This window comes from Perognathus longimembris, chromosome 13 (genome assembly GCF_023159225.1).
Source record: "Perognathus longimembris pacificus isolate PPM17 chromosome 13, ASM2315922v1, whole genome shotgun sequence".
Taxonomy (NCBI): Eukaryota; Metazoa; Chordata; class Mammalia; order Rodentia; family Heteromyidae; genus Perognathus; species Perognathus longimembris.
The window spans coordinates 17,238,884-17,261,294 of record NC_063173.1 but is presented as its reverse complement, the minus strand read 5'-3'; the positions used below and the strand labels follow the sequence as shown (position 1 = coordinate 17,261,294).

Below are 22,411 nucleotides of genomic sequence, written 5' to 3'. Positions count from 1 at the left end.
ACTGGCTTTGAACCTCAATCCTCAAATTTTAGTCAGTTTCTTGAATAGCTAGAATTACAAGCATGAGCCACCTAGTGTGGCTCATTTTTTAAGTTACGTAATGTAACTTTGGTTAATTGAATGGTCAATGTATAATCCTTATGTAAATTAACTTATATAGAGACTATATATAAGCTCAGATAATTAAGTTTGATGCATGAGTTTCTCTCATGATAAAAAATTACCTTTTGGGCTGGGAATATGGCCTAGTGGCAAGAAGCCCTGGGTTCGAATCCTCAGCACCACATATATAGAAAAGGCCAGAAGTGGCGCTGTGGCTCAAGTGGCAGAGTAGCTAGCCTTGAGCAAAAAGAAGCCAGGAACAATGCTCAGGCCCTGAGTCCAACTCCAGGACTGGCAAAAAAAAATAAATAAATTACCTTTTTACTCAGGTGCCAGTGACTCACGCCTCTAATCCTAGCTACTCAGGAGGCTGAGATCTAGGGGTTGTAGTTTGAAGTCAGCCCTGGCAGGAAACTCTGTAAGGCTCTTCCAGTAAACTACTCAAAAAAACCCCAACCACCTGGAAATGGCACTGTGGCTCAAGTGGTAGAGTGCTAACCTTGAGCACAGAGGGGCTCACGGACAGAGCCCAGGCCCTGAGTTCAAGCCCCAGCCAGGACTGGCAAATAATATTAATAATAATAAAAAAATAAAAACATTACCTTTTCACTAAAATAAAGTAAGTGGTACACAAATAGGAGTGTTAGTAATTTCAAATATAAAATGTTCATGCCTGTGATGATTTTTTTTTTTTTTTTTGGCCAGTCCTGGGCCTTGGACTCAGGGCCTGAGCACTGTCCCTGGCTTCCTTTTTGCTCAAGGCTAGCACTCTGCCACTTGAGCCACAGTGCCACTTCTGGCAGTTTTCTGGATATGTGGTGCTTGGGAATCGAACCCAAGGCCTCATGTATACGAGGCAAGCTCTCTCACCACTAGGCCATATCCCCAGCCCTCCTGTGATGATTTTGTTAGTTTATTTTTGTGTGTGTTGCTAAGGATTAAACCCAGGGCCTCACTGATGCAAAGCATGTATTCTACCTCTGAGCAACACCCCTAGTTCTTCTGTATGATCATCTCAATTCTTTCTTTTTTTGCCAGTCCTGGGGTTTGGGACTCAGGGCCTGAGTACTGTCCCTGGCTTATTTTTGCTCAAGGCTAGCACTCTAACTCTTAAGCCACAGTGCCACTTCTGGCTTTTTAAAATTTTTCTGTATATGTGGTGCTGAGGAATTGAACCCAGGGCTTCATGTATGCTAGGCAAGCACTCTACCACTAGGCCACTTTCCTAGCCCTTGCCTCAAACTTTTAAAGGTTTCAGTCCATAGTCTTTGGCTGTGTTAACTTTAAGCCTCATGTGAAGTAGAGCATGATGATAGTAGGAATGTTTGGCATGCTACTGAGGTCATGGTAGGTAGGAAGCAGAGAAAAATTGGAAGGGATCAGGGACAAGATGCCCTCAAGGACCCACTGCCAATGAGTTCAGTTAGGTCCCACCTGTTAAAATTTCCATCTCCCAGATATGTTTTCCTGCATAGCCTGGCTTCAAACCATGATCCTCATATCTCAGCTTCCTGAATAGCTACGATTATAGGCATGAACCACCAATTCCTGGCTTAAAAAATTAATTGTTTTATGGCTGGAAATGTGGCTTAGTGGTAGAATGCTTGCCTAACATACATGAAGCCCTAGGTTCAGTTCCTGAGTACCATATAAATAGAAAAAAAGTGGTTGTGGCTCAAGTGGTATAGTGCTAGCCTTGAGCAAAAGAAGCTCAGGGACAATGCACAGGCCCTGAGCTCAAGCCCCAGGACTGGGGGGGGCGGGGAGTCTTATATATGATTTTTTTGTTTTGTTTTGCGCCAGTCCTGGGGTTTGGTCTCAGGGACTGAGCACACTGTCCCTGACTTCTTTTTGCGCAAGGCTAGCACTCTGCCACTTGACCCACTCCTGGCCATTTTCTGTATATGTGGTGCTAGGGAATTGAACCCAGGGCTGTGTGAAAGCTAGGCAAGCACTCTATCACTACCCACATTCCCAGCCCCAATATATGAAAAAATTTTGAAATGGCTATTTTGTGTAAATGGGCTTATTAGGTATGTATAGAAATATAAATTAGCGATGAATAAATTCACTCATTTGGTGTTTATTGTATGTTATAATAGCATAGAATGAACATCTGAGATTTTTCAAATTAGGGACTTGGAATATAGAACACTTGCCTAGCATGTGTGAGACCCTGGATTACACACACACACACACACACACACACACACACACACACACAAAAATCCCAGCATATGATGAGAGGGAGAAAGGGAATAAGGGAGGGAGGAGAAAAGGGGAAAGGGAGAAAGAGGGAAAAAAATGGGAACGAGTTTTATTAATGTGATGTGTTAGTCCATTTACTTTAAAGAAAATTAAAAGATATTAAGGCCAGGCATGGTGGTAAATGCCTAAAATCCCAACACTGGGGATACTGAAGTAAAAGAATCTTGAGTGCAAAGCCATCCTGAGCTACATTGTGAGCTTCATCTCAAAAATGAAAACAAAGACATTGAAAAGTTAGCTACTTTCAAAAAACAAATTATATAGTCTCAAAATTAATAAGATCCAGGTACTGGTGGTTCATGCCTGCATCTTAGCTACTCAGGGGGCTAAGATCTGAAGCCAAATTGGGCAGGAAAGTCTGTGAGACTCTTATGTCCAATTAACCACCAGAAAATCAGGGTAGAGTTGCAGCTCAAAGTGGTAGAGCACTAGCCTTCAGTGAAAGAGCTCAGGGAGGGGCTGGGAGTATGGCCTAGTGGCAAGAGTGCTTGCCTCTATACATGAGGCCCTGGGTTCGATTCCTCAGCACCACATATACAGAAAATGGCCAGAAGTGGCTCTGTGGCTCAAGTGGCAGAGTGCTGGCCTTGAGCAAAAAAGAAGCCAGGGACAGTGCTCAGGCCCTGAGTTCACGGCCTAGGACTGGCCAAAAAAGAGCTCAGGGACAGCGCCTAGGCTCTGAGTTGAAGCCCCAGGACCAGCACCCCCTCTCCCCCTGCAAAAAAAAAAAGAAGTAGCTGGTTGCCAGTGGCTTACACCTATAATTCTGGCTGCTCCGGAGGCTGAGATCTGTGTAGTTCCATGCCTTCCCAGGAAGGAAAGTGTCAGACTCTTATCTCCAATTAACTACCAAAGAGCTGGAAGTGGGGCTTTGCCTCTAGTGGTAGAGTGCTAGCCTTGAGCAAAAAAGCTTAGGGATAGTGGTCGGGCCCTAAATTCAAAACCCAGGACCCCCTTCCCCCCCAAACACACACACAGAGGCAGCTCTCGGGCTGGGAATATGGTCTAGTGTTAGAGTGCTCGTCTTGTACACATGAAACCCTGACTTTGATTCCTCAGCACCACATATATATAGAAAAAGGCAGACGTGGTATTGTGGGTCAAGAAGCCAGGGACAGTGGAAAACCAAAGAAAAAGGCAGCTTTGCAGCTGAACTTATTCCTTGTGGCTCCCCTACTTCTCACCCCAGAAGTGCCTGCTGAGGTTTCTGGTTCTGGGTCTGTTGGTAAGCGGCACATCCTTTTTGTCCTCCATCTTGAGGACACCCCAGTGATTACTACTGCTCTCCCGCTACATCCCAAGGATGACAAAAGGAAGAACAATACTGGGAAGTAAGACAAGGACCCAGTATGTAAGTCTGGGGGCCAGACCAAAAAGTAGTGGTCCAAAGGCAAAGTTCTAAACAAGCTCAACCACCTAGTCCTGTTTGACAGAGCTACTTAGTACAAACTCTAAGGGAGGGGCTAGGGATATGGCCTAGTGGCAAGAGAGCTTGCCTCGTATACATGAGGCCCTGGGTTCGATTCTCCAGCACCACATATACAGAAAACGGCCAGAAGTGGCGCTGTGGCTCAAGTGGCAGAGTGCTAGCCTTGAGCAAAAGGAAGCCAGGGACAGTGCTCAGGCCCTGAGTCCAAGGCCCAGGACTGGCCAAAAACAAACAAACAAAAAAAACTCTTAAGGGACTTCCCAGCAGTAAGCTCCTAACCCCGTTGTGGTTTCCAAGAGAAGATTCATCACTCCCTGGCTAGTGCAGCCCTTCAGGAGCTTCTTAGTAAAGGACTTACCAAAGTAGTTTGAAAGCACAGAGCACAAGTAATTTACACTAGAAATAGTAAAGGTGGATATGCCCCAGCTGCTGGAGAAGATGCATGAACAATTCCAACAAACATTTGGAAAAATGATTAAATTTTAAAAAAATACAATTTTTTAAGTTAGCCACTTTGATAGGCACTGGTAGCCCACACCTATAATTCCAGCTACTTTGGGAGGCTGAGATCTGGACAATTAAGATTCGAGGCCTGAGGGATGCCAGTGGCTCATGATTGTAATCCTCAGGAGGTTGAGATCTGAGGATCATGGTTCAAAGCCAGCCTAGGCAGGAAAGTCCTCATTCAGTAGGCAGCAAAGAGCAGGACTGTTGGTGCGGCTCAGGTGATAGGGTGACAGCCATGGTACCAGTATTTGATTTAAGGGGCTGGGAATATGGCCTAGTGGCAAGAGTGCTTGCCTCCTACATATGAAGCTTTCGGTTCCATTCCCCAGCACCACATATATGGAAAATGGCCAGAAGGGGCGCTGTGGCTCAGGTGGCAGAGTGCTAGCCTTGAGCAAAAAGAAGCCAGGGACAGTGCTCAGGCCCTGAGTCCAAGGCCCAGGACTGGCCAAAAAAAAAAGTACTTGAGTTCAAACTAATATCTCCAGAAAACAAAAATAGGGCCATGGCGCTGGGGATATGGCCTAGTGGCAAGAGCGCTTGCCTCGTATACTTGAAGCCCTGGGTTCGGTTCCCCAGCACCACATATACAGAAAATGGCCAGAAGTGGCACTGTGACTCAAGTGTCAGAGTGCTAGCCTTAAGCAAAAAGAAGCCAGGGACAGTGCTCAGGCCCTGAGTCCAAGGCCCAGGACTGGCAAAAAAAAAAAAAAAAAAAAAAAAAATTGGCCACTTCATGTGTTTCATACCAAATTTTTATATAAGCATTTGGCATTTTAGGTGTAAAATCTCTTCACCAAACAATGAGCCATCTTTAGTAAGATAACAACCTACAAACGGTTTTAGAAACTCATTGTCATTAGCTCTGGCAATGAACATTTTATAGTTGATTTTCAATTTCTTCTCTCTCTCTCTTTTTTTTTTTTTTTTGGTCATTGGCCTTAAACTCAGAATCTGGGTGCTGTACCTGAGCTTTTATGTTCAAGGTTAGGACTCTGCCACTTGCCACAGCTCCATTCCTAGCTTTTTGGTGGTTAATTTTAGGTAAGAGTCTCACAGACTTTCTTTTCCAAGCTGGCTTCAAGCCATGATCCTCAGATCTCAGCCTTCTGAGTAGCTGAAACTACAAGTGTGAGCCATTGGTGCCCAGCTCAGACTCCTTTTTAATACATTTCTGTTTGATAAATTTTGAAGTATTAGGGAAGAGAATTTGAAATAAAGTATTTGTATTAGCTTATTTTCAAGATTAACAATGTAATGGTAATTTTCTTTTTTTTTTTTTTACAGGTGGAACGTCACAGAGAACATCTCATTAACTATATAATATTTTTGAGAATAACACCATTTCTGCCTAATTGGTTTATTAATATTACATCTCCTGTGATAAATGTGCCATTGAAAGTTTTTTTTATTGGCACTTTCCTAGGTAAGTCCTATGGTTCGTGCTAAGTGTTAAGCTCACTGTTTAAATACCTGGCAGTATTCAGCTGGCCTATGTTGTATACACTGCTGACTTGCCAATACCATATAATTCTTGGGCACACAATCTGGCCTATACAAATGCTCAGGAATGATTGTCTGTTGTGTTAAGTATTTTTGTGTTGTCTCTTTAAAGAAGAATATATTTGCTACTAGGTATTATTTTGTTATTATTTTTGCTTGTTTCTGTTTTGCCAGTCCTGGGGCTTGAACTCAGGGCCTGAGCACTGTCCCTGGTTTCTTTTTGCTCAAGGCTAGCACTCTACTACTTGAGCCACAGTGCCACTTCTGGCTTTTTCTATATATGTGGTGCTGAGGAATTGAACCCAGGGCTTCATGTATGTGCAACAAGCACTCTAGCACTAGGCCATATTCCCAGCCCCCTCGGTATTATTTTAATGACCCAAGATTAAGCTCTTTTTTTGTTTTGGTGTGTGTGTGTGTGTGTGTGTTGCTGGGATTTGAGTCTGGGCCTTGTGTAGGCTGGGTATGCAGCTCTACCAATGAGCCAAACCTTTAGTGGAAGCAGAATTTTTGAACTCCATTCTCCCCCTCAGTGGAGGGGAAAAAATGGCTATTTTAATTTTTTTCCTTTGCTTTCTAATCACATATTGAGCTCTAGTTTTCAGAAGAGGATTGATCCTATTTTTTTTTATTTTATTAAATCAGCATTTATTATAGATACTACCAAAGCTGCAGGAAAGCAGTTTCAACAAATATCAAGGAACTGATATTTGAAATAATCTGGCTATGAAGACTTGTAAAATAATTTTTTTGCTTGTCTTTCCAATTTAAGTTGCTTAAATACAATGTGCAGATTTCTTATGTATTGAGAATCTGTTAAGTATCAATACTTGTAAGAGTAGGTTTTTTGGTGGGGTTTTTTTTTGCCAGTACTGGGGCTTGAACTCAGAGCCTGAGCACTGGCTTCTTTTTGCTCAAGGCTAGTACTTTACCACTTGAGCCATAGTGCCACTTCTGGCTTTTTCTATATATAGGGTGCTAAGGAATCGAACCCAGGGCTTTCTGCAAGCTAGATAAGCACTCTACCACTAAGCCACATTCCCAGCGGTTTTTCAGAATCTTTTTGTGTGTGCCATTTCTGGTGCTTGAACTAAGGGCCTGGTTGCTGTCCCTGAGCTTTTTTACTCAAGGCTACTGCTGTATGACTTGAGCCACAGCTCCAAGTGTAAGTGTGTGTGTGTGTGTGTGTGTGTGTTGTAGGTAGAATCTCAGATAGTTTGCAGGCTTACTTCCTATTACAATCCTCAGTTCTCTGCCTCCTGAGTAGCTAGGATTACAGGTAGCTTGTTTGTAGATTCTTGTTATAGTCCATTGGTAAATATTTTTGCTTATTTGTTTTGTTTTTGTTGCCAGTCCTGGGGCATGGACTCAGGGCCTGAGCACTGTCCCTGGCTTCTTTTTGCTCAAGGCTAGCACTCTGCCACTTGAGCCACAGCGCCACTTCTGGCCGTTTTCTATATATGTGGTGCTGCACTCTTGCCACTAGGCCATATTCCCAGCCCAAATTCATTGTCCTTAAGAGTTGAATATGAAAGATTGAGCTCTTTATATGGGAATAAACTTGAGCTGTAAATCCTGAATGATCTTTTATTTCAAATGGGAATAGCAGTGTTCTTGCATAGAATTTTATTCATACAGAAATTTAATTTTCTTAAAAAATTAATAGTGTTTACTGTATTTTTTTTTTTTTTTAGGTGTTGCACCTCCCTCTTTTGTAGCAATCAAGGCAGGAACAACACTGTACCAGCTTACAACAGCAGGGGAAGCTGTTTCCTGGAACTCAGTATTTATTCTGATGATTTTAGCTGTTCTTTCTATTCTGCCAGCTATCTTCCAAAAGAAACTAAAGCAGAAATTTGAGTAAAAAATTAACTAGGTTTAAGTTTTTCTATCATCATCATCATCATCATCTCAGGCTTAGCAGGTGCATCCATTTGTTTTTAAATAATCTCTTCAGTACTCAAAAGAAATATCGTTTCATGGGATATTTGTAAAGTATCGAACGATACATTTTAAATAATGCATTTAAGTGACACAAGTGCGTAGAAAGTAAAAGGAGAAATTGACATACTAAGAAAAGTGCTGTCATCTATAGTTTTGATAAACATCTTAAATTACCAACAATAGCTATAGACAGACAATAGAGACATGGTAGAAACTTCTTGGTTTGAATGCATCCAGTGTTTATTTTTATGTAACAAATAAGTAGTGAAGCCAGGTTTAGTGGTATGTATCTGTCATCCCAAGCCACTCAAGAGCCCTGAGGATTGTGAATTTGAGACAGCCCTGGCAATTTAGCAAGATGCTGTCCTAAAATAAGAGGTATGGCGTTTGCTAAAGTTTAGCTTGTCAGAGCATAAACTGGATAACTAAAATTTAAAAGAGGTTTACATTTTCTTTCTCTCTTGACCTTTCAATTTCATTAGGGATTGTATCTTCAGAAACCAATGAAAATAGGGAGGATATCAAGTTATCTGTCTCACAAATTTTATCATTTTCTGTTTTAGATTTTTATCATGGATTAGACTGATAATGTAAATTCTGGCCAGTCTGTTTTCACTCGTCTTCATTTTCTAGGTTTTACAATATTTCCACACTGCATATGCAAACTGAGGATTTGCGTACCTATATAATACTGGTATTGATAATGTATATTTAGATAATTTGTTATAACATCTCTAATATCTCAATAGAGGACCTGAAAACATCAATTTTAGACATTAGATGATTATTTTATTTTGAAACAAACAGTAACAGCACAGCACTAGTGGTTAAATAGAGTTTATTGATTCTAATGACTAAAATTTACCTCATTTGATCATTAAACAATGTATTATGTAATTATCCTTTTTATGCATGATACATTTATGAGAATATCTTGTTTTATTTATATGATGGCTTTTGTTTGGGACTGCTTTTTTTTTTTTTTTTTTTTTTGGCCAGTCCTGGGCCTTGGACTCAGGGCCTGAGCACCGTCCCTGGCTTCTTCCCGCTCAAGGCTAGCACTCTGCCACCTGAGCCACAGCGCCCCTTCTGGCCATTTTCCATATATGTGGTGCTGAGGAATCGAACCAAGAGCTTCATGTGTAGGAGGCAAGCACTCTTGCCACTAGGCCATATTCCCAGCCCCTGGGACTGCTTTTGACTAAAGCAGTTTCACAATTTAGAGTTTTTACTCTTGTGTTTCAAAAAGTAAGTTACCTGCTCACAAAGTAACTTAAATTTGAATAGTTTTGGAAAATTGAAATGCTTTTTGATGGTTGGTATACCCTTGGCCCCTTGATTCTGGGACAGAGCCAATCTAAAGTACTTCCTCAGTTTTACCTTCATCCCAAGAATATTAATGTTGAAAAGTGCTTTAGCTCTGTAAGAAATCCTTGTATGTTTTCATCCATTCTCAGAGATGTGATCATCCTCAAAGCCTGTCTTACTGCATAATATAGACTGATTAATTTTTTTCTATCACAGTATTAACAAATGGATATGTTGTAAATACAAAAAAATATAGATTAATATAGTGGTCTTACTGTCACCTGGCCTTTTGTGCGAAATTATTTATTGTTATTTCTAGCAAGGTTTTCTTTCTTTTTGACCAGAGACGGGTCAAAGCTTTTGTTATTTTTACAAATGAATTTTAAACATAGCCTTTGGGACAGAGTTCACTAAATATTACTGTACAAAATGTAATTGAGTAAATTTTTATCAGACTTTTAAAAATAAAAATAAGAGCTTCGACTCAAGAAACCTCAGTATTTATTTTCTGGGTGTGTACATTGTACTTACTCTATTCTCAGAGTGCATTATTTCCCTGTGTTAGTCTTTTGTTCTGTTAGAAAACTGTAGCTGTCATTTTAGTTTGGGTTCTATTTTCTTTTCCAAAGAGAATAGCCAATCTTTTTTTTTTTTTTTTGGCCAGTCCTGGGGCTTAAACTCTGGCCTGGGTATTGTCTCTAAGCTTCTTTTCCTCAAGGTGAGTGCTCTACCACTTGAGCCACAGCGCCACTTTCAGTTTTTTTGAGTAGTATTGGAAATAAGAGTCTCAGAGTTTCCTGCCTGCAATCCTCAGATCTCAGCCTCCTGAGTAGCGAGGATTACAGGTGTGAGCCGCCTGCACCTGGCTGAATAGCCAGTCTTTTCTTTTTTCTTTTTGTTTTTTGGCCAGTCCTGGGCCTTGGACTCAGGGCCTGAGCACTGTCCCTGGCTTCCTTTTTGCTCAAGGCTAGCACTCTGCCACTTGAGTCACAGCGCCACTTCTGGCCGTTTTCTGTATATGTGGTGCTGGGGAATCGAACCCAGGGCCTCATGTATACGAGGCAAGCTCTCTCACCACTAGGCCATATCCCCAGCCCCTAGCCAGTCTTTTCATTGACTGCCATGAAAGAACTCTTCAGCAAGTTGTACTCCAAATACACATGATGTCCTGTATTCATAGAGTTCAAGAATTGTCCTGATGCCAAATGTCAATTTAAGCTTCAGCTCCCTTTTTTAACTTTAATTTGTTTGATGCTGAAGATTGAACCCAGGGCCTTACATGTGCTAAGTATGCACTGTACCACAAAGCTACCTTTACCCCCAATCGTTCTGTCACCTCTCAAAAACAATTACCTAGTGTTATTTTTGGCCATATTGGGTTTTGAATTCAGGGCTTTGCATTTGCCAAGAAGGTCCTTTACCACTTGAGTCATGCCTCCAGGGCAACAGTTACTATTACTAACCATAGGGGTCAAGCATCTGAAATGGGGAGATGAGCTAGGAAGTTGACATAATTAATAGTCTCTATCTGGAACTTTGTTACTTTGAATGTAATGTATCTAACACTTAATAAACAATGGTACTGGAGTAACTTAAATGTCATTTAGCATTTATTTAACAGAAGTACTTTTATTAAAAACTTCAGTGAATAAAAGTATTCTCTTGATTTTTTTTTTTTTGATCTTGATTTTCTGGGCACAAGTGGCTCACGCCTATAGTCTTAGCTTCTCAGAAGGCTGAGATCCGAGGATTGAGGTTCAAAGCCAGCTTGGGCAGGAAAATCCTTGAGACTTTTACCTCCAGTTAACTGTCAGAAAACTGGAAGTGGTACTGTGGCTCAACTGGCAGAGTTCTAGCCTTAATCAAAAGAGCTCAGGGAGAGCACCCAGACCCTAAGTTCAAGTTTTAGGGTTTCTTTTATGTGTGTGTATGTTTCGTTATGGGTTTGAGGTCAAGGCCTGGGTGCTGTCCCTGAGTTTGGCTCAAGACTAGCACTCTACCACTTGACCTACAGCTCCACTTTCAGCTTTTTGGTGGTTAATTGGAGATAGGAGTCACAGACTTTCCAGCCTGGGGTTGGCTTTGAGCTGTGTGATTCTCAGATCTTAGCCTCCTGAATGGCTAGGATTACAGATGTGAGTCAACAGCACCTGGTTTATTTTATTATTTATTTTATTATTTTTTTATTTTTTGCCAGTCCTGGGCCTTGGACTCAGGGCCTGAGCACTGTCCCTGGTTTCTTTTTGCTCAAGGCTAGCGCTCTGCCACTTGAGACACAGCGCCACTTCTGGCCATTTTCTATATATGTGGTGCTGGGGAATCCAACCCAGGGCTTCATGTATATAAGGCAGGCGCTCTTGCCACTAGGCCATATTCCCAGCCCTATTTTTTTTTTTTTTGCCAGTCCTGGGGCTTGAACTCAGGGCCTGAGCTTCCTTTTTGCTCAAGGCTAGCACTCTGCCACTTGAGCCACAGCACCACTTTCGGCTTTTTCTGTGTATGTGATGCTGAGGAATGGAACCGAGGGCTTTATGTATTTGAGAAGAGCACTCTACCACTAGGCCATATTCCCAGCCCCCACAGCACCACTTCTGGCTTTTTGTTTATGTGGTACTGAGGAATTGAACCCAGGGCTTCATGCATGCTAGGCAAGCACTCTACCACTAAGCCACATTCCCACCCTATTTTATTATTTTTTTGAGACAGAGTTTCTCCGTAGCCCAGGCTAGCCTTCCATTTGTGTTCTTCCTGCCTTTCCCTTCCTGCTGAGATTACAGGAATGTAGTGCCATGCCTAACTATATGTTTAATTTTAAAGAAACGGAAATGTTTTCAGACTAGCTATGCCATTCAGTGTTCCCACCAGTAACGTATGATGAGTTAACTTCAAGTTTCCGTTATTAGCAGCTTTATTCATAATACCCAGAAAGCAGAAACAACCCAGATGACATTTAATGGATGGGTTAAACTGGTTCTCCTATACCACAGAATCCTGCTGAGAAATAAGAACAAACTATTGATTTCTATAACAACTTTACAGGACTGGTTATGTTGAATCACTATGACTAAATTATGCTGATTGAGATAAACCAGTTACAGTAGGTCATATACTGTATGACTATATGACATTTTAAAGATGACTATTATTATTTTTTTTGCCAGTCCTGGGCCTTGGACTCAGGGCCTGAGCACTGTCCCTGGCTTCTCTTTGCTCAAGGCTAGCACTCTGCCACTTGAGTCACAGCGCCACTTCTGGCCATTTTCTGTATATGTGGTGCTGGGGAATCGAACCCAGGGCTTCAAGTGTACAAGGCAAGCGCTCTTGCCACTAGGCCATATCCCCAGCCCATGACTACATTATTTATAAACAAAAGAGGGTAGCCAGCGCTGGTGGCTCATGCCTGTAATCCAAGCTTCTAGGGAGGCTGAGATCTGGGGATCACAGTTGAAAGCCAGTCTGTGAGATTTATCTCCAATTAACCACTGGAAAACCAGAAGTGGTACTGTGGCTCAAGTGGGTAGAGCACTTGTGGACAACGCCCAGGCTGAGTTCAAGACCCACAACTGACTAAAAAAAATAAAGAGGTTATTGGTTGTCAGGACCTCAGGAAGAAGTAGAAGACGAATAAGTGTGGCATATAAAGTAGCAGTACAGGGGATCCCTGTGATAATAGATCTTGTATTCATCTGTTTTGAGTGAAATATCGGGTTCAGTAACATTATGAAGAAGGCTTACTTTGGTTTCCTATTCCAGAGATCCAAGGCTGAGAGACTGCATCTGATGGTGCCTTTATTGCTATAGCAGAGTCCCCAGGTAGTACAAGGCATCACAGATAGGGCATGTACCTTCTGTGCCAGCTAGTCTCTCTTTTAAAGTCATCAGTATTCAGTCATGGGGCTCTGCCAAGAGGATTTTGTTTAATCCTAGTCACCTAAGGCCCCTCTAAGCACCGTGGTTGGATTAACTTTCAGTTCTCCATAATAGAGGTTAAATTTCAAATTAAACTTGAGACACATCCCTTTGTATCTTGGCTCTGTCAGTATGTTGGTTGTGTTTTACTATATCTTTGCAAGATGTTATCATAGGGTTAAATGGTACATGGGCTTTCTGTTTCCCTCTTAAGTAAATCTAATTATCTCAAAGTAAAAAGTTCAATTAAACCAGGCACAGGCTGGGAATATGGCCTAGTGGTAAAGTGCTCGCCTCGTATACCTGAAGCCCTGGGTTCGATTCCTCAGCACCACATATGTAGAAAAAAGCCGAAAGTGGCGCTGTGACTCGAGGTAGAGTGCTAGCCTAGAGCAAAAAGAAGCCAGGGACAGTGCTCAGACCCTGAGTCCACGCCCCAGGACTGGCAACAAAAACAAAACAAATAAACCAGGCACAGATGGCTCATGCCTATAATCCTAACTACTTAATGAAATTAGGATTGTAGTTTGCAGCCAGCCTGGGCAGGAAAGTGTCCTATCTCCCAGTCACCAAAAAGTCCTAAGTGAAGCTGTAGCTCAAGTGGTAGAGCACGAGACTTGAGCACAAAGGTTCGGACATATCACCCTGGCCCTGAGTTAAAGATCCACGATTGGCATACAAGTTTAATTACAAACGAAACAAGCTGGGTGCTTTTGGCTCATGTCTATAAATAATCCTAGCTACTCAGGAGGCTGAGATCTGAGAATCACAGTTTAAAGTCAAGCCCAGGCAGGAAAAAAGTTAGAAGTTGAGGGACTGGGAATGTGGCTTAGTGGTAGAGTGCTTTCCTGGCATTGCATGAAGCCCTGGGTTAGATTCCTCAGTACCACATAAACAGAAACGGTGGAAATGTGCATGTGGTTCTACCACTTGAGCCATAGTGCCACTTTCAGTTTTCTGGGGGCTAATTGGATAAAAGAATCTTAGATTTTCCTGCCCCAGCTGGCTCTGAACTGTGATCTTCAGATCTCAGTCTCCTGAGTAACGAAGATTACAGGCATGAGCCAGCAGCACCCAGCTAGAGTGCTATCCTTGAGCAAAAGAAGCTCAGGGACAATGCCCAGGCCCTGAGTTCAAGCCCCAGGACTGGCAAAAAAAAGATTATAAAAATAAAAATCCTGGGGCTGGGAATGGTTTACTGGTAGAGTGCTTGACTAACATGCATGAAGCCCTGGGTTCAATTCCTCAGTACCACATAAAGAGAAAATGCCAGAAGTGGTGCTGTAGCTTAAGTGGTAGAACACTAACCCTTGAGCACAAAGAGGTCCAGAGACAGTGCCTGGGCCCTGAGTTCTAGCCCAGGACTTGCTTAAAAAGAAAATCCTGGGTGTAGTTGTAATCCAAGATACCTTGGAGCCTGAGTCAGGGAATGGTGAGGTGTAGAAGTTATACTGACAGGGGCTGGGGATATGGCCTAGTGGCAAGAGAGCTTGCCTCGTATACATGAGGCCCTGGGTTCGATTCCCCAGCACCACATATACAGAAAACGGCCAGAAGTGGCGCTGTGGCTCAAGTGGCAGAGTGCTAGCCTTGAGCAAAAGGAAGCCAGGGACAGTGCTCAGGCCCTGAGTCCAAGGCCCAGGACTGGCCAAAAAAAAAAAAAAAGAAGTTACACTGACAAACCTCTCAAAACCAAAATACAAAACAAAATGTTGAGAATATGTTCAAGTGACAGAGTACTTGCCCAGAGGCCCAGAGAGGACAAAAATTAAAATTCAATGCAAAAATTGGGAAATAGAGATTTTTTTAGTGGATAAAATAATGAAAATTTAAGAGCAAATGAAACAGTAGAGAAGATTAAGAAGTAAATTGATACCCTGAAAAGTTAAGTTTTGTACATTTAACAACAATCAGCACCAGCACACAAAAATAATCAACGAGGAGAATAAGGCAGGAGGATCTCACAACTTCAAGACCAGCCTGGCCTATACCACTTGAAGATATTTTTTTTCTAAATGAAACAAGAATGAGCACTTTAACAATAGTAGTATTTTTTCCAGTTCTGGGTCTTGAACTCAGGGCTTGGGCACTGTCCCTGAGCTGCAAAAAAGAATGAGCTGAGTGCTGGTGACTCTTGTCTGAAATCCTAGCTATTCAGGAGGCTGAGATCTGAGGCTCAAGGTTTGAGGCCAGCCCAGGCAGGAAGTCCATGAGTCTCATCTCCAATTAACCATCAAAAAACTTGAAAGTGGTGCACTGACTCAAAGTGGTAGAGTGCTAACCTTGAGCAAAAGAGCTCAGAGACAGTGCCTAGGCTCTGAATTCAAGCCCCATGACCGACAGAAAAAAATGCTTCAGGCACTGGTGGCTCATGTTTGTAATCCTAGCTATTCAGGAGGCTGAGATCTGAGGATCACAGTTCAAAGCCAGCCCTGGCAGAAAAGTCCTCATGAGACTATTTTGTCGGTTATAGGGCTTGAACTCTGAGCCTGGGCTCTTCAGCTCAAAGCTAGTGCTTTACCACATGAGCCACAGCACCACTTCTAGTTTTCTGGTGGTTAGTTGAAGAGTCTCATGGACTTTCTTGCCCAGGCTGGCTTTGAACCTCGATCCTCAGACCTCAGCCTCCCGAGAAGCTAGGATTAAAGGGGTGAGCCACCGGTACTGCGTCTCATGAGACTCTTTATCTCCAATTAACCCCTCAAAAACTAGAAGTAGAGCTGTGGCTCAAAGTGGCAGAATGCCAGCCTTGAGCAAAAGAGCTCAGGGACAGCTCCTAGGCCCTGAGCCCTACAAGTAACAACAACAAAAAGAAGTGGCACATTATCTGACTTATGAGATGGTAACCACTCTGCACATCACTTTAATAAAAAATGAAATGACGAACTGAAGATGTGGCATTCTCAGCAGGCCAAAGAAAGATGCCAGTCTTGGGTGAGAATGAAGGTCATGTTTATTCGCAGCTTTGTCCATAGGCTTAGCAGCAGCAGTACATTGAACAAACACGCACATTCTTGTCCATCAATAATACACCTACCTCTGTCTCCCACGCGGCCCCCTTACATCCTGTCCAACTGTAGCACTTAGTATACATTGTCCTCTTGTGGCAGCATTTCCTTGCATCCGGTCCTGTAGTGGTATCATAAAACACTGTCCAACAGTGCTACTTGTTTATGCTTCTCTAGACAAAAGTGGTGTGTGGCCAAGGATGCCACATAAGGCTACACATGTGCACCCAATCTTAAGGCTACATGCAGGGTTACCTAAAGGCAGCACATATGTACATGGTTCAGACATACATGGATATGCTGAACCAGGTGGATCACAGTCCTTGGGAAATAAAGGCCCAAAGTTCTCTTGAGATTACAGTGAAAGGGGTCTGGGTTGATTTACCCTTCAGTACTGCCTAGCAAACTCAAGGCCCTGAGTTCAATCCCCAGTACCACAAAAAGGGAGGGGGGAACAGGAATTGCTATATGCTCAAGAACAATTATTTTCTTTTTCTTTTCTTTTTTTTTGCCAGTCCTGGGGCTTGGGCTCAGGGCACAAGCACTGTCCCTGGCTTCTTTTTGCTCCAGGCTAGCACTCTACCCCTTGAGCCACAGCACCCCTTCTGGCCTTTTCTATATATGTGGTGCTGAGGAATCGAACCCAGGGCTTAATATATACGAGACAAGCACTCTTGCCACTAGGCCATATTCCCAGCCCAAGAACAATGATTTTGAATTACAGAAAACTTGGAGAACATGAGTAGGCTGGGTTGGGGTGTTGACGTGTCTGTCTGTCTGTTCAGGAGGTTGATATGGAGAAGATCACCATTTGAGACCAGCCTGGGCAGAAAAGTTGGTGAAATTCCACCTTAACCAGAAAAGGCTATTCTAGACAGCTTGGTCAGGAAAGGCTGTGAAACGGGTTCAAAGTGCTGGCTTTGAGCCATGATCCCCAGATCTCAGCTTACTGAGTAGCTAGGATTACAGACTTGAGCCACCACTTCCTGGCTCTACCTTCATCTTTACATTGTGTTGAGGCAGTTTAAAATGCATATAGAGGGGCTGGGAATATGGCCTAGTGGTAAAGTGTTTGCCTCCCATACATGAAGCCCTGAGCTTGATTCCTCAGCATCACATATATAGACAAGGCCAGAAGTGGCGCTGTGGCTCAAGTGGTAGAGAGCTAGCCTTGATCAAAAAGAAGCCAGGGACAGTACTCAGGCCCTGAGTCCACGCCCCAGGACTGGCAAAAAAAAAAAAAAAATGTATGTAGAATAACTTACATAATGAAATCATGGAAATCGCATAGCTCTACTTTGTAGCTTTCTCAAGCATGTGTATTTCCCTCTCTCAGGATAGTGAAAATGCTGCACTGCTGAAAAAAAGGAACTTGAATTATCCTTTTCTGGTTGTGGGGCTTGAACTCAGGGCCTGAGCACTGTCTCTGAGCTGCTTTCCCAGCCCCTTGATTGTTTTTATTTCATTTTTTTTCATGTGTTTGTGTGGTTATCAGGTCCTAGGGCTTGAATTTAGGGTTTGGGAGCCAGTCCTTAGGTGCTTTTGCTCAAGCCTAGCACTCTACCACTTGAACCACAGTTCTACTTTTGGCTTTTTGGTAGTTTAATGGAGATAAGAGTCGCATGAAGGGCTGGGAATATGGCCTAGTGGCAAGAGTGCTTGCCTCCTACACATGAAGCTCTTGGTTCGATTCCCCAGCACCACATATATGGAAAACAGCCAGAAGGGGCACTGTGGCTCAGGTGGCAGAGTGCTGGCATTGAGCCGGGAAGAAGCCAGGGACGGTGCTCAGGCCCTGAGTCCAAGGCCAAAAAAAAAAAAAAAGAGTCTCATGAACTTTCCTACTTGGGCTGGGTTTGAACTGCGATCCTCAGATCTCAGCTTCCTGAGTAGCTAGGATACAGGTGTGAGCCACTGGCACCTGTGCTGCCCCCCTGTCAGGAGCCGAGCTAGCAGCTAAGCTCATCCTGACCTCTGGCTGTGCTGTTATCACAAGGAATGCGGTAAGATTTGGCTTAATTGACAGCCAGCACTTACCAAGATGTTTTACTGTGTCCATAGGCGCCTGGTTTATATTTACCATTCAGCCTTGTCTTGTTTTATTGCCTCCTGTTATTTACCGACCTAAAAGCTTTCTTATTTTCTTAAACTTTGGTAACCCTATGCCATTCCCTGGTTCCCAAACTGCATAAAAGCTGGATGTTAAGAATAAACGGGACTGCAGTCTTGAGTTTCAATCTCAAGATGCAGACCTCCTGTACCCCATCTTTGCCTCTTGTCTTTTTTCTCTTGTCTTGTATTTTTCCTTTTCTTTAATCCTCGCCCCCCTCATTCAGGATTCCTTTTCACTGCCAGCTGGCTCGGCAGGCCCCCCCACCCTTTGTTCTCACTGTGTTACCCAGGGCTCAAATGATCATCTAGGGCTCTAAAAATCGCTAGGACTGCAGAGATGTGTTCTGCCATATTAGACTTTAGTTCACTTTTTTCTTTCCCTTTTTCTGCCGTCTTGCTGTCCTCTATTCTATCTTTCCCTCCCTCCCTCCTTTTTTTGGGGGGGGCAGAGTCTCATAACCTTTGTGCTCCAAGTGCTGGGATTCCAAGCATGAGCCACCATGCCCAACTCCTTTGTTACCTTTTTCTTTTCTTTTTTGTCATAGGGCTTGAACTCAGAGCCTGTGCACTGTCTCTGGTCTCTTTTGCTTAAGGTTAGCACTGTAACCCAATAAGCACTCTAGCTCATTGAGCCACAGGCTCTACTTCTAGTTTTCTGGTGGTTAATTGGAGAGAAGAGTCTCAAAGACTAGGTGCCAGTGATTCACGCCTATAATCCTAGCTACTCAGGTAGCTGATATCTAAGGACAGCAGTTCAAAGCCAGCCTAGGCAAGGAAATCTGAGAGACACTCATCTCCAATAGACTACTCAGAAAAAGCCAGAAATCGTGCTGTCGCTCAAGTGGTAGAGCACTAGCAATTATCCAAAGAAGCACAGGGACAGCACCCAGGCCTATAGTTCAAATCCCAGGAAAAGGAAAAAAAAATCCATTTAAAGCCAGGTGCTAATGGCTCATGCCTGTAATCCTAGCTACTGAGGAGGCTGAGATCTAAGGATCATGGTTCAAAGCTAGCCCAGGCAGAAAAGTCCTCCTGAGACTCTTATCTCCAATTTGTCACTCAAAAACCAGAAATGATGTTGTAGATAGGTCCTGTGTTTGGCTATTTCCAGTCCCAGGTAGGACAATGTAGTGTACATTCCATGGCTAGTTCACTGGTTACTTAAGTGAACTAGAAAAAGATTTCTTCAGATACTTGACTGCTATCTGTTGGGAAATGTCATAATAAGCTACTGGTTATTGCATATAAGTTAGCGATACCTACAATGAGTTATGTCCCCTGGTTCAATCAACCCTGCCTGTTCTCAGATTCTGGGTCAGAGACTCAAATGCTAGTAACCTGATAAACTGAGCCTAGATAAAAAGTTGAGAGACCTCCCCATCTTACACCTGTAATCTTAGCTACCCAGGAGGCTGAGACCTGAGGACCACAGTTTGAAACCATTTTGAAGGAAGAAAAGTCTGAGATTCTGTCTCCAATTAACTAGCAAAAAAAGAAAGAAAAGCTTTGGACTGGAGAGATAGCTCAAGTGGTAAAGCTCCAGCTCTGGGTGAAAAAGTGAAAACACAAGACTGAATTTATTTCCTAGTACTTGTACATACAGAAGGAGGAAGAGGAGGAGGAGAAGGAGAAGAAAAGAAGGAAAAAGAATAATGATAACAATAATTCAGGTGCTATTGACTCATGCTGGTAATTCTAGCTGCTCAGGAGGCTGAAATTTGAAGATGGTGACTCAGAGCCAGAATGGGTAGATGAATCTGAGAAACAGTAAAAAATCTAGAAGTAGCAATGTGGCTTAAGTGGTAGAGCACAAGTTTGGAACAAAAAAGCCAAGCAAGTGTTTGAGGTTTGCTAGCTTTAAGCACAAAATCTCAGAGGTAGTCCTGAGTTCAAGCCCTAGTACCGCCCCCCCCCACCCCCGCCACACACACACTGGACATTTTAATTGTGGCTCAACTGGTACAGTGCCACAGGGCAAGCAAACAGAGAGAGCGCTCAGGATGCCCTGTATTCAAGCCCCAGTACTTACACATTGGTTTACTCTGGGAAAGTAAACCATGTGGATTTCTGGGGGCCACACAAGTGAGAGAAACTTTAGATTGTCTTTTTTGTCTGTATAAATACATTAACTATTAAAAGATATATAAGGGGCTGAGGATACGGCCTAGTGTTAAAGAGTGCTTGTCTCGTATACATGAGGCCCTGAGTTCAATTCCCCAGCACCACATATACAGAAAACAGCCAGAAGTGGCGCTGTGGCTCAAGTGGCAGAGTGCTAGCCTTGAGCAAAAAGAAGCCAGGGACAGTGCTCAGGCCCTGAGTCCAAGCCCCAGGACTGGCCAAAAAAAAAAAAAAAAAAGAAAAAAGAATTTCAGGGACAGTGACAAAGACCTGAGTTAAAACACAAAAATAAATACATAAATAATAAAAAACAATAATAAAACAAATTGAGTGAAATGATTTGACAGTTGTTAAACAACATGATTGATGTCTAGTAAGAATTCAAGCTGAACGCCTCTAGCTCAGATATTGTACATATACCCAGGACCAGGGCTGTCATTTTGGGTTTCTCTGCTCTTCTGAGTGTGAATCAGGAAGTGCTTCTCTTTTTCTTTATTCCTCCCTTCTTTTTTTTTTTTTTGGCCAGTCCTGGGGCTTGGACTCAGGGCCTGAGCACTGTCCCGGGCTTCTTTTTGCTCAAGGCTAGCACTCTGCCACTTGAGCCACAGCGCCCCTTCTGGCCATTTTCTGTATATGTGGTGCTGGGGAATTGAACCCAGGGCCTCATGTATGCAAGGCAAGTACTCTTGCCACTAGGCCATATCCCCAGCCCTATTCCTCCCTTCTTTACCCTACTTTGCTAAATAAAAGCCCTGCTAAACTTTTACCTGTGTATTCCTTTGGGAATTGGGAAACTGAGTTGAGGACTGCCTGTCTTCTCTTATAGTTGGATCCCTTTCCTTTCTTTGGTGACTAATCACCACCGCAGTCAAGGTTCATGATGATTCCATCAGTCTTCTAAATCTTGGAGCCCTCAGCTACAGCTAAATATATCATCCTTTTGGGATCCAGTCCAAGGGTCTCAACACTTCTCCCTTACTATACCATCTGACCTTTCCCAGGACTTTTGGCTCCAAGCTGATGGGAATAACAAGGCTGCTGTGTTCATAGTCTAAGGGAGAGAGTTGGGTGCAGCACATACAAAGATATCCACTTAGACTCTGAAAAGGTTCTTAATCCAGGGGGACACAGGAGGAGGAATAGGCTGAGAGAAGTACCCATTAAGTCATTCCTGTGCTTGGAGAGCCAAAGATAGGACTTTCTCAGATTTGACTACTCTGTCTACACTAGGCTGGCTCTTCAGACACACACACAATTTATGATAGCAGATACACATACATTTGCTATATATGATTATTCCCATAGACAAATGTTCAGTTGCATAGAAATAAATTCAGACATACACCTAGATCCACATGTTCATGCACTGCTTTTGTGAAAGTTGAATCACTTGGGGATATTATCAGCATTTGCTGCTCCTATTGCTCAAAACCTCATACTTCCCCATACATAGGTTATCAGATGCAGCCTGAAGCTGTTGCTGATGTTTCTTTGGGACTTTTCTTTTGTTTGGAGCTAGTCATGAGGTTTGAATCTGGGTTTGGGCTTTTCCCCTGAGGGTTTTTTTTTTTTTTCTCAAGGCTGGTGCTCTACCTGAGTCATAGTTCCACTTCCGGCTTTTAGGTGTTTAAATTGAAGGTAAGAGTCTCAAGAACTTTCCTGCCCTGGCTGGCCTCAAGCCCCAGTCCTCAGATTGTAGCATGCTCCCTTTCTGTAATTTAAGTATTTAGCTCTCTGATCCCCTTTTACTGTCTCTCAGACAGGATAGGTTGGCATCACCTTCAATAGACATTGTGAAGTACTGCTTACTTTTCTCCCACCAGTTCAGATAGGTTAGATACAGAGGGGAGCAAGTGCCATGGTTTCTAGCGATGTTTTCTGTGACCTCCAGGCCATCCTCCCCAAGGGAACTAGTAGTTGAGAGAAGAACAGGAGAGAGAACCCAAGAGAGAGCCCAGTTTCAGCCCGTGGGGAAGCCAATTGCTTTCCATGACCCTTAGTGGCAGCTTCCCTGAACAGAGCTTGAGCAAGCCTCTTTCTGGTGCAGTGATGCTATTCTGTAACAGTTACTGAGTGCCTTTATACTCCAGGCACGATTCTCAACCATCTATCTACACGTGCATTTGTCTCATGTAGTCTTCATTTAAAAACTGAATGATGGCACCTAGAGATTAGGTAACTTGCCCCAGGTTATACAGTA

At 43.1% G+C, this 22,411-nt stretch overlaps 1 protein-coding gene and 1 pseudogene across 1 annotated transcript in view; both read left to right on the top strand.

Moving 5' to 3' along the window:
• Positions 1-8,722, top strand: part of Tmem41b (transmembrane protein 41B) — a 31,621-nt gene extending 22,899 nt beyond the window's left edge. Inside the window, exons 7-8 of the mRNA XM_048360094.1 lie at positions 5,594-5,732; positions 7,504-8,722. Coding sequence (XP_048216051.1) covers positions 5,594-5,732; positions 7,504-7,673 — 309 coding nt within the window. The 3' untranslated portion in view covers positions 7,674-8,722. The remainder of the gene's footprint in view (positions 1-5,593; positions 5,733-7,503) is intronic.
• LOC125361868 lies at positions 2,123-4,245 on the top strand (annotated as a pseudogene).
• Positions 8,723-22,411: the final 13,689 nt, after the last annotated feature.